Source organism: Synchiropus splendidus, chromosome 7, assembly GCF_027744825.2.
Source record: "Synchiropus splendidus isolate RoL2022-P1 chromosome 7, RoL_Sspl_1.0, whole genome shotgun sequence".
Lineage (NCBI taxonomy): Eukaryota > Metazoa > Chordata > Actinopteri > Syngnathiformes > Callionymidae > Synchiropus > Synchiropus splendidus.
The window spans coordinates 6,504,214-6,521,906 of NC_071340.1; the positions used below are offsets into that span (position 1 = coordinate 6,504,214).

Genomic DNA, 17,693 nt, shown 5'->3' on the forward strand with positions numbered 1-17,693 from the left:
GCGGCGCACTTTCGATACCTTTTTGCATTCTTCATAATATACGTAGACATTTTGTGTAATTTATTCTCTCTTTTATCAAACTAATTTCGATATTAAAATACGAAAACAAAATTGTTTCTGGAGCAAACTTTTTTTTTGCAGTGGCCAGTTAGACTGGTTTAAAGACGAATCTAACTTTCTGAGTAAAAAGATAGTTGCATTATCCAGGCGAAAGGTCGTAGTCTGCGTCGCCAGTCAATGTGAGTTCTTTGTGGCTGACTCACTCACTCAAGTTCTTTATTGCGACCTGTTCTATTGTCATATTTTCAGTCTATTCGACCCAATGGCACTCCTGCGAGGTAAGTGTGTACACTTTACATAATGTAGCACGCGTCACTCTCTTTATCTGTTGCAGTCGTTACGTGTTGCTAGTGAATAGTGCGTATTGAAAAATTGACTTGCAGAAGACCTGTGCGTGAGTGCAATATTAAAAATAGAAAACTGATTAAATCGGTTAAGATTTCTCTGAAGATTGATGGCATATGTCTTAATGAAAAGTAGGTGAAAGGTTACTGCAAGGTGTTATGTCATAGTCAAATTAATTTAGTACTAGTACCTTTATTGTCTTCCCATGAGATGTTTGCAATTGTAGTTGTATTAACGATTTTTTTTTGGGCCTCATTATTGCTTTTGTCTTTCAGGTGTATTCGTTGTTGCAGCTAAACGCACTCCATTTGGTACCTATGGCGGTGTACTGAAGGACCACAGTGCAACAGACTTGGCTGAACATGCTGCCAGAGCTGCCCTGGCTGCTGGAGGCATTGCACCAGAGCTAGTTAACAGTGTCATCTTTGGAAATGTCATGCAGGTATTCGATTCAAACTTCAGTATATTACAGATGTGTGTTGTCTTTAAAGTCGTCTCTTGCCTTGTTCTCCTCCAGAGTTCGGCTGACGCGCCTTACATCGCACGCCATGTCGGACTCAGGTGTGGCGTTCCCGTCCCAGTGCCTGCTCTCACTGTCAACAGACTATGTGGTTCTGGTTTCCAGTCCATCATCAGTGGTGCTCAAGTAAGATCTTGTGCAACAATGTGACAAAAAGAGACTTGAATTTGAAAGGGACAAGAAATAGTATAGCATATTTGCACCGTTTATTTTCCACTGAAATGCTGAGAGAGGGAACTGTATTGCTTAGTATTCATTTACAGAAACTTCATTCATTTTAGGTAATATCTTTTATAAATAGAATAAATTAATAATAATTTATGAATAATTGTTTTAAGTTTTAAGTTAAGTTTAACTCAAACACTGTGAAACTGGTAACATTTGACATAATTCCAGGGCAGATTATAAATCATTAATAACAGCTTTGATCATAAAACAAGTCTGTGTGTACTTTCCTGTTAATCATCGGCAGGCTCTGTGGACAGATTGTGTGAGATGTGAAAAAGACTTGTGGTGACGGTATCACAGAAAGAAATCTTTAATATGAATCCACAATTCCTGTTTCTAAAATGTATTTTGTTTGCAGGAGATTTGTTTGAAAGAGTCAGAGGTTGTTTTGTGTGGCGGCTCAGAGAGCATGAGTCAGGCACCCTATGCCGTCCGCAACATTCGGTTTGGTACCAAGTTTGGATTCGACCTCAAGGTGGGACTTTTAACGGTTGATATTCACTGGACACGGTTAAGACAGATCCAAATTCTTACTGTTATGATTGACAGCTTGAGGACACTCTGTGGGCTGGGCTGACTGACCTCCATGTTAAAATCCCCATGGGCATCACGGCAGAGAACCTGGCAGAGAAATACCAGATAACACGAGAGGACTGTGACTCCTACGCGCACCAGACACAGCAGAGGTGGAAGGCAGGTCAGGCAGGTTGACTTTTAAACCTCCCCCAGAGTACCTGATGACATACTGTACAAAGGCATCGGTGTCTCCTGGATGACAGCCCTCATGTCATCTGTGAGAGAGAGTTCAGACAGAAAGAATATTTCTGCTTACTGAGCAGAACAAAACGCTGCAAACTCCTCAGGGCTGAAGACGCAGCACTGATCTGTCTGTCAGTCTCACTATCCATTTGTCCCTCCCCAAGAAACTTTTGTATGCGACTTCTTCCTGAAATGTTTTTTTTTCTGGTGTGACTCTTCCCTTAAGTGCATTTTGTCCTTCATCCTCAGCCCACGAGGCCGGTCACTTCACCGCAGAAATCGCTCCTATTGATGTGAAGGCTAAGAAGGGGAAAGTGTCCATGGCTCAGGATGAACACCCGCGTCCTCAGACCACGATGGAGCAGATGGCCAAGCTCCCTCCAGTGTTCAAGAAAGGAGGAACAGTCACCGCTGCTAATGCTTCCGTGAGTCCACCTCTAATGAGCTATCATGTCACTGTCAGCTACGATTAAAAGTCACCACAGGTCTTGCAAATGTTTAGATAGGTATGCTCAATTTAACATTGCTCATGTGAACTATTAAACCACATGCTGGTCTTGGCATCTAGGGGGTGTCTGATGGTGCTGCTGCTGTGGTGATAGCCAGTGAGGAAGCTGTCAGTCAACACAAACTCACTCCTTTGGCTCGGATTGTGGCCTATCACGTCTCAGGCTGTGACCCGAGCATCATGGGAATTGGTGAGAGGAACTCATCTGCTCATGATGATGATGATGATGATAATAATAATAATAATAATAATAATAATAATAATATTGTGACTCCATTACTGACCTCAATTGAATGGCATCAGGTCCGGTGCCAGCGGTCACTGAGGCACTTAAGAAAGCTGGTCTGACACTTGCTGACATGGATCTGGTGGAGGTGAGTTTTGTGTTTGATTGTAAAGAATAATATTTTCTTCTGTGTAATATTGAAGGTGACCTGAAACATTGTTTTCTAGATGAATTCACTGTGGTCTTCTTTCAGTGGTAGACGCTCTTAAAATGTAATATTATCATGCCTTTAGTTCAAATACTGCACATTTCTGTAGCCATAGCTTATTGTATTAATAAAATGCCAAGTAATACTCAATGTTCAATTCCGTTTGGAACGCAAGGTCCCCAAATGGCTCATTATTTTAACCACAGGGTTTTCTTTCAGGTGAATGAGGCTTTTGCTCCTCAGTACCTGGCTGTTGCCAAGGCCTTGGGACTCGATCCAGAGAAAAGTAACGTCAATGGTGGCGCCATCGCCCTTGGTCATCCTCTTGGTGCCTCTGGAGCTCGTATCACAGCTCACCTGGCTCATGAGCTCAGGTAATCTTAGCGTTTTCATTTATTGGGATTTCAATCATAGTAGGTCATGATGTGCTCACATGTTTTGTCATGGACAGGCGACGAGGTGGAAAATATGCTGTTGGCTCTGCTTGCATCGGCGGTGGTCAGGGAATTGCCATCGTCTTGGAGAGGTGTTGAGTGAAGAAGAGTGAGATGCACTGGTGGAAGGAAGTAGACTATAGTCACATCAGCCTATATAACTAAGTGGGAATATGTTGTTGTCTCTAGATAAAGGAGAAACGATTACTGTTACTGCCATAACTCTGATTTGGTGGGCCTCATTACATTGGACAGAGACTTGTGTTGGAAACCTCAGTTGAATGCTCACACTGGTGTACTGCCGGACTCCTGTCCATCACACAGGCACCGACTAAGATGTGGTATGTGTTGAGCACGGGGTGCGACAAAAGGGGACTTATTTGCCTTATTAATGTGTTGAAATCACTCCACTATCAGCCCTCTGAGTCGCTCCTGTAATAATATATTTCAATGTTTAACTCATCTCAATAAACATTTCTGAAAAACAAATGTCATTCTTTCATTATTGTAATTAGTGAAGTGCATCTCAAAGATGAAGGCGATTTCATTCACTTTGTTTGGACTTGTGTTCATGTCCGGGATTTCTGTTCACTTGGACTCAATACCAGACTGTCTGTTTCTTTGTTTACCATCATCACAAATTAAAAAAAACATTCAAAGACACTCCAATATTCTGACTTCTGCAGCCAGGAGAAGTGTTCTCCAAGACTCAGACAATAGCAATATAGCACTGGCTCATGCTTGTGATGGACCATCTACCAATGAAAAGACAAAGTTTCTGATTTTCACCATGTGTGGAATCCACTCCTTGAGTTTTTTGGACCCAAATTATCTGAGATTTATGGAGAGCTTTACCAACACAAAGGCCAGATGGATTGGATGACAAATGAAAAGAAGAACACTTCACGATGACACTCGCACCCTGCTAAGGGTTTGCTATGCTGTGTTTTGTGTTGTTTTTCTTCCACGAAGGGGAGAATGTGTTTTAGTTTAAATTAAGTTTAAAAAAAGTGAAATGTACTTTGGAAAAAAATGTGTCATAAAAGGTATTAATAGTAATTTCATTGTCATTTCATGGGCTGCCTAAATGTGTCATAAAAGGTATTAATAGTAATTTCATTGTCATTTCATGGGCTGCCTAAAATGTGTCATAAAAGGTATTAATAGTGATTTCATTGTCATTTCATGGGCTGCCTGGTACGATGGCCATCCAGGACATCATGAGCACCTGCCCTCAAACACACTCTTACTGCAGTATTCATGCTGCCTACTGTATTGATACTTGAAATATTACTGTAGAGCCAAGTGATTTCATTGATTTAAATTTTGTAACTTAAATACTAAATTAAAATTTTAAGTTTAAATAAATAAAATGAAAACAATTAACTACCTCAGCCTTTACAATACGTTTAAACATCGCCATTAATGTACCAAATGACGAAATGATGATTCGACGTTGTAACTAAAGGACAAGACGCTGGCCCCGGTCTTTCAAGAACTACATTGACCATTAGCAACTCAATGTAGTGTATACTGCGTCATCATACAGCGTCAATATATACGTCACTTCCCCGGATGTCGGTCTTTTTTTCATAGCTAAGGTAAGATCGCCTTGCCTTCGTGGTACTGTCCAAAGTTAATCTGCCTTCATCCCTCTAGTTGAATCAAATAAGTACACTTCTTCCTCCGTCATATGAGTTGGCGTGCCCTAAAGATATATTCTGTAGCTTTATTGGTTTTAAATAAATTCGCTATTGAGTCTTAATAGACGCGTTTTGGTTGAACCGACGATGCTAGGCTACCGGCTAGCCATGCTCATAGTGTCTGCGTGTTGTGTATTCATGTACAGGTATAGAAATAAAACGTCATCCGTGTTAGAACATGCACGTTGAACATTACATTCGTGTTCATCGTCAGGTTGTGGCCTGTGGTGAAACTAGTCTTGTGAGACAAATGCTGTGCTGCTAAGCTAGCGCTAATAGTCATGCCCCTTCACCAACGTTAATGAAGGACCGGCAGATCGCGCTGTTTCGTCTGTCAAAATCACATCTTGTGAATACTTCATTACGGTCGTTTGCAAAGCCAACTATCAGAACTAGTGTGGTAGGTGTGTTGTCAGTAATGTGCTTGGTGTTTCTGCATCCCCAGATGGCAGAGGGAGATAAAAAGGCTGTCAAAAAGAGGAGGCACGCGAGCCGGAACCCGGTTCTCGCCAGGGGTATCTGCCGATACTCCCGGTCAGCCATGTTCTCTCGTCGTGCCATGTACAAGCGCAAGACCAAGGTCACTGAAACCAAGGTGAGCCCCGGTACTCAAAACCTTGCATCCGTGGTAAGGCATGTTCTCTCAGGCCGCTTAAGTCACTGCTGTGTTGTCTTTCAGACGGAGAAGAAGCTGAAGCTGAAGGAGAGACCCAGGGCCACCGTCGTCAAGACTGTTGGCGGAGACAAGAACGGAGGCAGCCGTGTCGTCAAGCTGCGCAGGATGGTGAGAATGTCCTTTCTTGGGTCACAATGTGGTACAGAAAATGGTTCATGGGAGTTTGCTAGTTTAATTTGCCCTGATTATATTAAAGAGACGATTTTCAAACTGAGTGTGCGTGTTATAATCTGGTGACACTTTTCAACACTCCAGAATCCTCCTTGTATCCGCTAATATACGTGCGTCTTCAAACATTATGGGATAGGGCTCATTAGGAAAGGACGAAAGCGTATTGTATACATTTTACTGTTAAACAATCCAAATGATGACACATTTCATGCACAAATATTCTGTATATTGTACACGCCATGACTGCATGCTCTGCTGGGACAGCTGACACTAGCTAAACCAAACAGCATGGTTAGTCTTCGGGACTTCAGTTTGCACTTGTTTAACATTTCATAGAAGAAACTTTCAATCATGAGTCAAGTTACGGAGACTCGTGTGTCAGTTGTTGGTTCTAACGGCCCGTCATATTGGGGATCTGCACCTGCAGGCTTCGTGTGCAAAAACAAGTAACAAATAAAAAATGTCACACCACAACAGTAACGCGTATTGATCATACTGGATATGTTAACACTGGCTGCTACAAACGTCTCAGCACTCATCGCCTCACTTTAAGCCTGAATTAAAACTGGCAGAACGAACGGGGGTTCTATGAGACACATCAAACATTGAATTATATTTAAGTGTTTTGGTTGTAAGACCAACTCCAGTATTACAGGACAATATTGACCCGTTTCATCATAGAACAGTTGGGCTTTCAAGGCTGAACGTAGTGTCGAACGCATGTAATATTATACATTTTGAGTTTAGTGAGGTTTTTTTTCCCCATCAACGCCGGAATGGTGCATTTTGTTACAACACATTCAGCATAATGCTACACTAGCTTAACAACCCAAACATGAAATAGATGTGTGCTGTTGGTGGTGACTGACAAAGCTATTGTGATTCATCTTCACTACAAGGACATGAGTAGCCAGGGTTTATCATGCTTTGGAGCACATCTAGCTGATCTGTGGTCACCTGGTGCATGTTCTGTCCACACCAACAAGGGAGTAATCTGTGTGCAAACCTGGTCCGTGTGTATGGACCAGGTCTAAAGGCTATTTGACATTGACTATGTGACGATGCGAACGTACCATCACAAACAAGTGTGGAGTAGGTTTGAAGTATTTCTAGGTGAAATGACAGCTGCTCACATGTCCGTGCCTCCACAGCCCCGTTACTACCCCACTGAGGATGTTCCCCGCAAACTGAAGACCCATGGAAAGAAACCCTTCAGCCAGCACAAGAGGAAGCTGCGCGCCTCCATCACCCCAGGAACAGTCCTCATCCTGCTCACTGGCCGTCACCGTGGAAAGGTCAGACCTCTTCTAGCCACACCACACGCTTCAGAGGTTGAAATGTCTTGACAGGATGAGAAGTGACACCTGTCGTTTGGTCATGTGTAATTGTAGGGGTTGTCATTTGTTTATAAATTTGGAGCTGACCTACCGTCCTGCTGTGAACAGATCTGGAGCGGTGACTCTCCACTAGGAATGCAGCTCCAATAATATCCTTACAAAGTATTCTAAATATTTTTTCGCTTAAGCGGGCGATGTATGAATATACAACGGCTACTCAACAAAACATTTCAGTAATTAATGAATGAATGTGGTATCTTTTAAATAGTAGCAACAGTCAGTGATAATGATACTAGCAATGCTATTTGGTAGCTCAGCAGCCTGCTGAGGGTCACATGATGTGGGAAATGTGTCCACTCCATGTCTGTGACAGGTGATGGATACTGGCACACATCATTGAGACTGAACGACATATGACATTCTGACTTTACTCACCTCTGTGTTAGTGCCGACCTCCGACATTATTCATCAGCATTATTTGTCAGGTGACGTCAGCAGGTTGAGTGACATTAACAGCAGTGTGTGGATTGTCATAATTTATTATTAAATTACCCAATACTCGAGGCAGAAAAAAAATCCTCTTGTTTTGCTGCTGAGTACTTGAATTCTTCGAGTCATTGTTTCAGCTGTACTCTGGAGGCCTCAACTGTATTTGTCCACTTGCGACCGGTTGGACTTGCTGTTTAACCCTCATCTCTTTATTGTAACATTTGTCCATGATGCTGCCAGCAGTCATGATTGATCACTCTTGTGATGGCTCTGTAGTCGTTCTCACTCAACATGGCAATGTGTCTCTTACTGTTCCTCGCCCTGCTCACTGACAGCGTCTGAAATTGGCTTGATAGATTTTTTTTTTTCGCATCTAATGAAGTGTCCAGTTTGCTCCTCAACTGGTTATGTAAGAACTGTGCTGCAGGAGTAACAGTCAGTTGTGATTGTGTGAAGTGTTGTCATGCTGGCACCAGATCAGTATGAACCATTGTCTCCTGAGCGTCTCTGGCTGGATGCACGGTCATCAGCACCAGCAGCCCCCCACCCATGTGACAGTAGTGAGAGTGAGCCCCCGCACCGATTGCTGACCTACATAAGGAGAAGAGTCACCAAGTCACATGATGTTTCAAATGTAAATCTCAATGTTCATTTGATTTCTAATGACCATGTCTTTTTGCAGCGTGTGGTCTTCCTGAAGCAGCTCTCCAGTGGTCTGCTGCTGGTCACTGGTAAGATGAGCCTTGTTTATTCGCTGTTGACAGCTCAGTCAGTGTCATGCGTTAGTGCTGAGTTTCACTTTAAAAAGCTTTAGTCATGTTGATGTCACTGTGGAAGACCACAGTCACTTGGAGCTCGAATGTTTTTGACTTGTCTGTAAATGTTTCATGGTTATTCTTTGTTAATGCAGTGTATTTGTTTAGAAAGCCTTGAATCCTGCCTAATCCACGTGTCAGCACTTGTGTGCATGTGTCATGTTGGTGTGACATGTCTGTCATGAGAATACTGAGGTGAACCTCCTGAAATCTGCTCCTATCTGGTGTGTGACCACTGATCTTCTCCTTTAGGTCCTCTGGCCTTGAACAGAGTCCCTCTGCGCAGAGCTCACCAGAAGTTTGTCATTGCCACCAACACCAAGGTGGACATCTCTGGTGTCAAGATCCCCAAAACCCTCAATGACATTTACTTCAAGAAGAAGAGGCTGAGGAGGCCCCGTCAGCAGGAGGGGGAAATCTTCGACACTGAGAAGGAGGTAAAGAATCAGAAGACTCCCTCAGGCATGTTGTCTGTTGTCACCCAGCGTTCTGTAATGTTTTGTTTTGGGCCGTTTGTCTGCAGAAGTACCAGCTGACAGAGCAGAGGAAGAAGGACCAGAGGAAAGTGGACGCACAGCTGCTGCCCATCATCAAGAAAGTCCCTCAGCTCAAGGGCTACCTGCGCTCCTCCTTCTGCCTGTCTGGAGGCGTCTACCCACACAAGCTGGTTTTCTAAATGTGTTAAAATAAAGAGTTCCAAACGTCATTCTGGCTTACCTCATTTCTTACAACAAACTGGTGTCTTGAGCTTGTATAGGAAAGGTATTGCTCAATTGGCTCGATCCTTGTCAGGAGAGGACCCCCCAGATGTGCTTTTTGAAATGTGGGTGGAATTCACACACTGCACAAGTGGTCACAGCAGCAGCTACTGGGTTTTTGTTGATACAGAAGTGAAATTGTTCCTGCTCAGTCAGGAAGTGAAACTTGGATCAATACAATCTTTTTTTGTAGTGTAGTGCGGATGCTTGACTGAAAGGGTCATGGGACCAGGAAAAGACCACAGCAGACATTGGACCAGGACAGCTCAACGGCTATGCTTTAATTAAAAAAAAAGCAATGTCACAAGACAAAAATAAATACGAGTGCTTTATCTCTTAAATGGCCATGACTGTTTTTTTATCCTCAAAACAAAAGCAGCACAGAAAAAGGCAGATGTGGCCCCTTGCCAAGGAATGATAAGTGCCTTTGTCCAGCAAGTCAGTCAGTACTGTGTCAGTGAGAGCGGACCCCTCGGCTCAGCCCGACTTGAAGAGCAGGATGGCCACCTGACCCAGGTAGAAGTAGATGAAGTGTTTGGTCTCGTGGGTCACGTAACTGCCGAAGTTCCTCCCGACGATGCAGTGCCAGGTCGGGTTGTACTTCTTGTCAAATTCCTGCAGGGAGCAGAAACGAGTTTGTTGGGTCATGTGGGATCTGATAACGGGCAGTCACAAGACGAGTCGGCAGCGAGATGCATTTGGGTCAGACGACTAGGAAACAATGTTTTAAACGTATTTTCAGCCCACTTCAACAACTTGTACAGTCACTGCTAATGTTTTAGGGACAAATCAACCTGTGGCTGCAGACTTGGTTAAAATGAAACACGGAGAACATCTGACAAAACAGGGGCTTGTTTTCAGTGTCTGGAGTTGTTAAGCCTCATGACGCTAACGCCACATTTTTAGGATGCCATCTGACGTCACACGACCACAGTGGCAAGACCTCACGCGCCATTGCCAATTTCCCAATGTGATCTAAGAGTCCTGGCTTCAGCTGCGCTGCTGCGATTCCTTTAGTTGCTCAGCATTGAGACAACGAGCAGCCACGGCGGGTGAAGTTGCACTGAATACCGCGACGGTGTGGTCCGCACCAGGGACTCCTCTTTACCTTCTTGATGAAGGCAGCGATGTCCTTCTCGATGTTGTACTTCTCCAGGGCCTGCGTGGCACAATCCACCGCGTCCTGCTGCATGTCCTCGGACATGTCTGCGTTTTTGATCACGGCCTTCCTGTCAGACATGGTTGCCCTGGGCAACAGAAACACAGCAGCGTCAGTCACACTGTGGCCAGATCACAAGCGCGGTCCTTCGCCTTGGCTTACATAATAAACTGACATAATAATTCTACTTGTGTTGCATAACAACTTCCATCACTGACGGCGGATGCGAGCGTTGTTTCTATGGATACACCTTTGGGGCTCGCAGCATGAGATGGTTCCAGGACGTAAACATGGCCGCTGATCTCACATCTCACACCACAGTTCAACAGAAACTGGCCCCAATAGTTTGGCTGAAATGTATCGAATGATTACGATTGAAACGGCCAAGTGTTTTTCGCAAAATAACACGCACGCACACATTGCCTGCACGCTGCTTCGGTCACCCGCTCTCCATTAACCGCCAACACTCATCGTCCCGTCCACAGTCTACCAGAGAAAACAGCGTGAGTAGATTTACCTGGCGAGTCTCTTGTATACGGATGATCAGGATCTCAGGTGGCAGCCGCTCCACACCAACAACTCCCGCGTAGCACTTGACACAAAAGTGATGTGGGTGTGTAGCGAGAGCGCTCTACTGCAGCGACCTGCTCGCATTGGCTGCTGGCGCAACACGGAGAGCTGCCATTGGCGGCTTCGCGCCACATACTGCTGGTGTTTCTGCCCGCATTTTATTTCAGACCAGCATGCTTTGCGGGCTCAGTGTTACCACGGAAACTGTGGTAAATAAAATTAGCCGATAGCTATTGGCGATTGTCGAGAGAGCGGTTGGTGAAGCATGATCACATGACGGTTAACGTAAAGAAAGAAAAAATATACAGTTAATTGTCATATCAGTTCGCCTTTTGAATATCAGCGTCCGAACGGTTCATCACCGACTCACAACAGGAGAGGATTTGCGCAGTTTGTGGATAATTGTTGACATCTCTATATTCTCAGTAGTCCGGGGCTCATGTTTGGCATATCACCATAAAAGCAACCTGTCACATTCTATATTCTATAACTCGAGTTGCCCACTGAAAATCCTCTAAAAATGATGACAGATTAAGATGTTAACCTGCAAAGCTCGAAGTCCAGTCACCGGCCTTCAACTTTGAGCAGTGCAGAGTCACAGTCTGTTTTGAAGCATCATTAGCTTTCATAGTTAAAAATACAAACCTACCAAAGGTGATGAAGGAGGGCAACAAAGAGATCTTTCTAACGCATTCTTTTATTCGCAGCCACTCACACAGCACGTTCCTAAACCTAATATTCAAGTTTCACATTACAGATTGACCTCTGTATCACCAGGATATAGTGTTGCATGTCTGTCGGAGTCACATGACTAACTACACCGCTACTCCGAAAAGACAATTCGCTGAAGTAACACACACTCGTACACAGCCAAACATAAAGTAAAAGTTTTTTTTTTTCCAGAGAACTCAAGTCCTCTTCAAACCCTTTGATCTCAAACAAGAATTCATGAGTGGATGATACATGTTAAAAGCATTTCTGACCAAAGACGGAGTCAGACCCTGAAAGGCATGATTCAAGTTCAGCGTAGATCCCTTCCACGTTCATTAAAATGACTTTAAAACTAAAAGCACCGATAAATACACATATTTGTGAATACTCCACCATCCTCCTCCTCCATGGCTGACAACATAAAGTCATAAATAATGAATATGCAAACATTTCTCCTCTCTATCGCATCAGTCTCAGCGGGCAGAGGACACTGCTCAAAGGCATGATTTAAAAAAGAAACACCAGGACATCCCTCCTCTCCTCCAGAATGGCACGTCAGGTCTTGCTCAGCGGCGCGGCGTCCATGCCTTCACTCGCTGCGGTCCTTGGGCTCTCTGTACTTGTACTGGATGTATTCAAAGATGTCTCTCTCACTGTCCACCAGCAGGGGCTCTCCAGCGATGCCTGCATCACATCCAGGGAGAAACAGATGACCATTTTAGGATGTCAAGGATGAGTTCAACAAGTTCACAATGAAGAGTCATCTACTCACCAGTGACGCCTACTGGCCGAATGGTGTACTCGTTCAGAGTGAAGCCCTTCTCCAGAGCGTGGGTTCTCATGTTCTTGTTGAAGATATCACTTCCAGTGAAATATAAGACTCCACAGTAGTACTGGTCCTTCGGAATTAACCTGGAGGAGGAACCAGGCATGAAAAGTGAAACCAGCTTTCACAAGAAAAAAACAGATAAATGTGGGAAAGTTGAAGTTGCTATCAGATCTTTTGTGTGTCACATCTGTGCTCACACTTGACTGACAGTAAACATATTGCTCACTACATTTCACTTCTGAAAACCTCTTTCGTACCTGATATCAATTCGTCGATGAAGATATTCCTCTTCGGCTTCATCGGCCTGCTGCAGCTGACAGACTCCCTGGAAAGGCACAAGGTGAGTCATGGGGTTTCCTCATTCCAGGCTGGTGAAGAGCCAAAACACCATCAGACGGCTGCAGCAGTCTCACCATGAACTTGGTATCTCCCTTGGACAGAGTGTCGGTCACAAAACCTATGGACTCTAGGTGGTCGACCACAGCGTGCAGCAGTTTGGGCTGGAGGGAAGCAATAAAGGGAAAACAACATCTCACCATCACAACAGAATCGGCTTCATACAGATCAGTGTCATCACAACCAAGTCGACTCTCACCTGCTTCGGCGTCTGGGACGTGTAGTCCGGGTGTGTTAGCAGGATATCAATATCACCACTGGAGGCAGCACCTGCAATTGACAAACTTGATGAATAAAACCAGAGATGCTAAAGGACCTGAGAAAAAGAAGCAGCGCATTGCACTAAACCACCACTGTGGTGCCAGTAGAGTTGGAGCGGAGAGGATTGTTCAAGTAGGAAATCAGACAGTAGAAGTACAGTGCACCAGGAAAATGTACCACAGCAAAGCTTTGTTTGTGGACTTTGAATCACGCTTTACTCTTGAGGCGTCAAAACTGACAGCAGCGCAGGCACCAGGCTGAAGATGAAAGATGATCTCACTCATCACAACTGAGTGAATACGTGAGAACATTTCGACACAAACAGTGAGAGTCCACAACTCAGTGTCTCAGATGGCAGTGTGACGTCGGTCACTGTCGAGGTGACTGTAATATGCATGTAGAAATGTGGCAATGATGTCTTGCCAAGATGACACAGGAGTCAGTCTTGTGTTTATCAAGGAACAGGTTGGTTTAGGCAGCTCTAAGTGCTTCTGTGATACATGCTCACGAGTCACAGCCACTGTTGTTTCTGCCAGTCTTTCTACGAATACGGAGCGTTTCCAGCGAGCCAGCCATTTTGTGAACTTTAACTGGATATAATTGAGAAACTCCAAAAATGTAAATTAGTATCATGATGCAAACCTACAGCATTAGTATGTGAGATTTGATTGGTAAGGGAAAACATAACACAATAGGGTCCCTTCAGACCTTTGGCCCAGAAAGCCCAAGACTTAGGCAATACCTCTTCTGTAACTGCCACAGATGGTCCCGATGTACTCTGGCTCAATCTTCTCCAACTCTCCAAGAATCAGAGCCTGAACAGGGACACGACACAGTTGAGTGAACTCACAACCACAGAGAGATGAGGAGTTCAAACGTCTGTCACCTCCATCTTTTCCATCTCGGCTCGAGGAATCCTCTTCTCAAACTCCTCAAAATACCTGAGGCAACAATGACACAGTCAGACAAGTGGCTTTTGGCTTGAGCGTTGGATCATGACTCACTTGAGGCCGATTTGTTGATGATGGTTGAGTTTGTGTTCAATCTTCTTTAAATCTGCAGAACACCAACACATGCCATAATTAAAAATAAAAGAAAGCACAAGACAAACATCTGATCTTCCTGCTGAACAAACCATCCAAGGTCTTCACACCATCTTCAAAAAACTTCCTGGCAGCAGCAGGACTGAAACACGGACAAGAAAAAAATGTCAACCACAAAAGGTGACTTTCATCATTCTGCATGCTTTATTTACTTAAAGTTGAAAATGTATTGCGCATTTACATAAAAATGATTTTGGACCAAACATGTTTCTAGAGATGAATGTGCTTACCCAATTCCAGTGACCCGTGTGAGGAAATTGATGGAAGAGCTTGTGTCATCATTTCGAATCTGAAAGAAAACAATAAATATAAAGAAATAAGCATCACCTCTTCTCTTTCTCAAAGAGGACAGAAGGCAAATGTCTCCAGACAAAATGCGTTGGGACAGAAGAAATGTTAACACAAGCGAATCATGTTTTAGCCACTGACTTGATCCCCCCTGGAGAGCTGCACCTTGTCTCACCTCAGGCGACTCTGCACTAGATGCCGGAAACTAGGCGATTTATCATAAACATGATAAATGCCGGGCAGTAAAGGGTCTGATCTCTGTCTGGGCACACAACATTGTTCAAAAACAAGTGCTCAAACTCCCAGAACACTGAGGTGTGCAGCCGCAGCAGCAGGGGACTGGTGCTGGGGAACAGGAGTCATTGAATAGCGCAGTGGTCAGGGACTCATAACTCACGTGTTTTTGCCTTTATTAGGCTGATAAACACCTGATTTTATTGACAGACAGATTTGCTTAAATGAATAATGCTGCGCTCTGGAGTAACTATTTTCACTGCTGATGTCGCAGCTGTCTGCATGAGGACAGCGAAGAGGAAGACACTGATTTAGCTGACACTGATGGCCATAGGTTCAAGCTCAAGACCCCAGTCAGTGTCGTGCGACTGATGACGATTTCCTTGAGACGTGCTTCGTCGTGGGTCACAAACCAGCTATTTTGCGCCCCCAGCTGAAGAGAAACAAAGGACATGGCCTGTAGCGAGGCTGCACAGCAGGGGGCGAATCGAACTCAGGCCACCGGAGACAGAACCCACAGTGTGAAAAGCCTCTTCCATAGTTGAGGGGGCAGTATTTATTGTTTATGGTGTCATAGGTCAGTAATTACAAAATAAATCTCTACGTGACTCACCTTCTCCAGTTTGCGTAGTTTCCCTGTTTGTAAAAACTCATCGATCTTTTCTGCAATTTTGGCTCCGACACCATCCTGGCAAGTGCAAAACAAAAGATGAGCATGAGAGCCATCACAGCTGCAGTGATTATGTAAGACTGGTGTCTGCTGACAGAAATAACTGAAAGAGAAACACTGCAGTAAGGTAAGGAAGCAGGCTCATGTTTACGATGCTATTGCAGGGGATTTAATACATCAGTGAGGAACATACAATCAACAAAGTTATACACACACACAAAGGAAACACACTTAGTTACTGTGACAAGACATGACATCTGCTGGTAACACATCTATTAACAAATAATGCGAATATCTATGATGTTGACTAACACCTCTAACAGTAACTGACATCTTGTTGACAAACAAAGCGACGCTGGTCAAGTCTTGCCTGTGCAGTGTGGTGGATAATGTGTTATCTATTGGTTTTGTTGCCCAACCATGAGTACAACCTGAGTACAAGTAGAGATGTTTATCGCAACAACAATGAATGCCGGAGTATATTGCAAACAAGCATTCTATTGCTGATATGAAAGCATAATTGAACCAGATGAACAACAAAAAATGCTTTACAAATGTATAGAAAATGCAAGTGAGTGTCCTATACCGATTTCTTCAAATGCACTCAGAGGTTGCGACGGTTTTTGCGTCAGATTGCGTGCTGGCAACGATGTAGAAAAGCAGAATGTCAGGAGTTAACTATGAAATAAAACGATTTTTACTTCATTAGTGTAACACTGTTGTGTCAAAAATAAACCTTTGTTGGATATTAATCCTTTACTTATGTTAATGTCATGGTATTAAATTGCCTAACCTAACAGGTTCATTTTTCCTGGAACACGTTGCACCATGTACTGACTCCGTTCAACTTCATTCAGTCTTGAAGTCCAAAAAGGAGGACAAAAACCAATCACAATATAGAAGAAAATACAAGCTTCATCAAACATGGTAAAGAGCTGGCATGATAATTTATGGGTGGCGAAACAATTCTGACATCAAGATCACTCAACTAACCAGCTTTTTGGCCTCTTCTCCACTTTTAATCTTGTTGGGATACTTGGAAATAGTTGATGCCGCTTTCCTGGTGAAAAAACAAAACAGAAAGATGTGCATGCAGAACAGGTAGGAAGGAGACAGAGTCAGTGCGCTATACTGGGCTCGGTACACAGCCAGTGTGCAGACAGATCAACTTGTTTAACTACATAGTAGTCGTCGCATCTGAATAAAATAAAATATTTTCCTCGCCACAGAACCAATGATGTCTATGTCAGGATTTACAACACCTAATGCACCGAGCGACTGAGACACCACTAAACTGTGCTTGTGATGCGCACACCTCCCACTCGGATCACAGTGGAGCTAAAACAGTTAGATGCAGGCTACAAGCTACTGAAGAATAACGGCAGTCTAAGCTGACTGCACTATTCAGGTAGTGTCGTCTGACCAAGAGAAATTCAAATGTCTCCCCCATAGACGGACTAAGCACCAGTCAGCTGAATGACGCATTAAAAACGACCTGCAATAATGACATTCGATCAGTGGCTATATTTAGAAGGACACTCAGAACACGGTCTGGCTCAGCGAGCATAACGCGCACCTCAAATCGAAGTGCAAAGATGGTGAGCATCAACTGAGTGGTCCAACAAAACAGAAAAATACAAGATGATGCCAATGAGCCACCTGCTCAAGCGTCTTTCTTCAAAGAGCCTACCTGTAAGCATTGTACTTGTGTATCGCCCGGTTCACATTCTTCTCGTAATTTGCCAATTCTGTTAATAGAAACACATCATTAAACAGATGGCGTTGATGGTCGGCTGAATTAGAAGGGGAATAAAATAATCACATTCCAATATCGTGTTCAAATGCTTTACATCGGTCTCTGTGTTATTTTTTTGCGGTTTTCTTTCTCACCATGTCAAAAGAGCAACCCCTGATTAAATGCATGCTAGCACTAGCTTAGCTGAAGCTGCACATACCGACGAGAAAGTCTGTTATTCCCTCATTCAGAGATTCCTGCGGCGCTTTTCTCTTGCTCATGGTCCGCGAGTGCGATTCTGATATGTCGGGTAAAACGAAATTACTTTACAGGGATGTGTAAGAAGTTCGAGGCGTTTGTTGACTCAGCTAGCCTCTTGCTAACGGCCAAGTTGCAGGAACAATGAGTGGCAGCCGTACGGGGGAGGGGCCTATAGTGCGCTACGTCACAGCCAGTAGAATGGACGTCATTTCAATAGAAAAATGCGCTTATCCTTCCGC

General features: G+C 44.0%; 4 protein-coding genes across 4 annotated transcripts; 2 read left to right on the plus strand and 2 right to left on the minus strand.

Moving 5' to 3' along the window:
* Positions 1 to 210: 210 nt before the first annotated feature.
* On the plus strand, positions 211 to 3,741 carry acaa2 (acetyl-CoA acyltransferase 2). Its single transcript, XM_053871009.1, has 11 exons — positions 211 to 239; positions 310 to 338; positions 681 to 847; positions 923 to 1,051; positions 1,512 to 1,628; positions 1,703 to 1,850; positions 2,162 to 2,337; positions 2,481 to 2,610; positions 2,724 to 2,794; positions 3,074 to 3,228; positions 3,306 to 3,741. The coding sequence occupies exons 2-11, from the start codon at positions 323 to 325 to the stop codon at positions 3,385 to 3,387; spliced, it is 1,191 nt and encodes a 396-aa protein (XP_053726984.1). The 5' UTR covers positions 211 to 239; positions 310 to 322; the 3' UTR covers positions 3,388 to 3,741.
* A 1,666-nt stretch (positions 3,742 to 5,407) lies between these two features.
* On the plus strand, positions 5,408 to 9,185 carry rpl6 (ribosomal protein L6). The gene is made up of 6 exons (XM_053870873.1): positions 5,408 to 5,586; positions 5,671 to 5,775; positions 6,990 to 7,133; positions 8,347 to 8,395; positions 8,732 to 8,916; positions 9,003 to 9,185. The coding sequence occupies exons 1-6, from the start codon at positions 5,410 to 5,412 to the stop codon at positions 9,153 to 9,155; spliced, it is 813 nt and encodes a 270-aa protein (XP_053726848.1). The 5' UTR covers positions 5,408 to 5,409; the 3' UTR covers positions 9,156 to 9,185.
* Positions 9,186 to 9,503: 318 nt separating this feature from the next.
* On the minus strand, positions 9,504 to 11,041 carry dynll1 (dynein, light chain, LC8-type 1). The gene is made up of 3 exons (XM_053870630.1): positions 10,914 to 11,041; positions 10,346 to 10,484; positions 9,504 to 9,852 (listed from the first exon to the last, which is right to left on the minus strand). The coding sequence occupies exons 2-3, from the start codon at positions 10,475 to 10,477 to the stop codon at positions 9,715 to 9,717; spliced, it is 270 nt and encodes an 89-aa protein (XP_053726605.1). The 5' UTR covers positions 10,478 to 10,484; positions 10,914 to 11,041; the 3' UTR covers positions 9,504 to 9,714.
* Positions 11,042 to 11,647: 606 nt separating this feature from the next.
* On the minus strand, positions 11,648 to 17,603 carry polb (polymerase (DNA directed), beta). Its single transcript, XM_053870572.1, has 14 exons — positions 17,414 to 17,603; positions 17,149 to 17,206; positions 16,452 to 16,518; positions 15,402 to 15,476; positions 14,497 to 14,555; positions 14,299 to 14,348; positions 14,168 to 14,219; positions 14,050 to 14,104; positions 13,906 to 13,978; positions 13,102 to 13,172; positions 12,920 to 13,006; positions 12,764 to 12,831; positions 12,450 to 12,589; positions 11,648 to 12,361 (listed from the first exon to the last, which is right to left on the minus strand). The coding sequence occupies exons 1-14, from the start codon at positions 17,472 to 17,474 to the stop codon at positions 12,267 to 12,269; spliced, it is 1,011 nt and encodes a 336-aa protein (XP_053726547.1). The 5' UTR covers positions 17,475 to 17,603; the 3' UTR covers positions 11,648 to 12,266.
* Between the last annotated feature and the right edge of the window lie 90 nt (positions 17,604 to 17,693).

What these genes read in the sequence shown, in the direction of transcription:
- acaa2 (XM_053871009.1), top strand. An exon ending in CCATCATCAGTGGTGCTCAA is followed by an intron (nt 1,052 to 1,511) that starts GTAAGATCTTGT and finishes TTTTGTTTGCAG; the next exon opens with GAGATTTGTTTGAAAGAGTC. An exon ending in CTGACATGGATCTGGTGGAG is followed by an intron (nt 2,795 to 3,073) that starts GTGAGTTTTGTG and finishes GTTTTCTTTCAG; the next exon opens with GTGAATGAGGCTTTTGCTCC.
- rpl6 (XM_053870873.1), top strand. Translation starts at nt 5,410, where the DNA reads ATGTGCTTGGTGTTTCTGCATCCCCAGATGGCAGAGGGAGATAAAAAG. An exon ending in CCAAGGTCACTGAAACCAAG is followed by an intron (nt 5,587 to 5,670) that starts GTGAGCCCCGGT and finishes GTTGTCTTTCAG; the next exon opens with ACGGAGAAGAAGCTGAAGCT. An exon ending in TGGTCTGCTGCTGGTCACTG is followed by an intron (nt 8,396 to 8,731) that starts GTAAGATGAGCC and finishes CTTCTCCTTTAG; the next exon opens with GTCCTCTGGCCTTGAACAGA.
- dynll1 (XM_053870630.1), bottom strand. Translation starts at nt 10,477, where the DNA reads ATGTCTGACAGGAAGGCCGTGATCAAAAACGCAGACATGTCCGAGGAC. An exon ending in TCGCTGCCTTCATCAAGAAG is followed by an intron (nt 9,853 to 10,345) that starts GTAAAGAGGAGT and finishes TGCTCCCTGCAG; the next exon opens with GAATTTGACAAGAAGTACAA.
- polb (XM_053870572.1), bottom strand. Translation starts at nt 17,474, where the DNA reads ATGAGCAAGAGAAAAGCGCCGCAGGAATCTCTGAATGAGGGAATAACA. An exon ending in CCGAGATGGAAAAGATGGAG is followed by an intron (nt 13,979 to 14,049) that starts GTGACAGACGTT and finishes GTCCCTGTTCAG; the next exon opens with GCTCTGATTCTTGGAGAGTT. An exon ending in AGGGAGATACCAAGTTCATG is followed by an intron (nt 12,832 to 12,919) that starts GTGAGACTGCTG and finishes GTGCCTTTCCAG; the next exon opens with GGAGTCTGTCAGCTGCAGCA.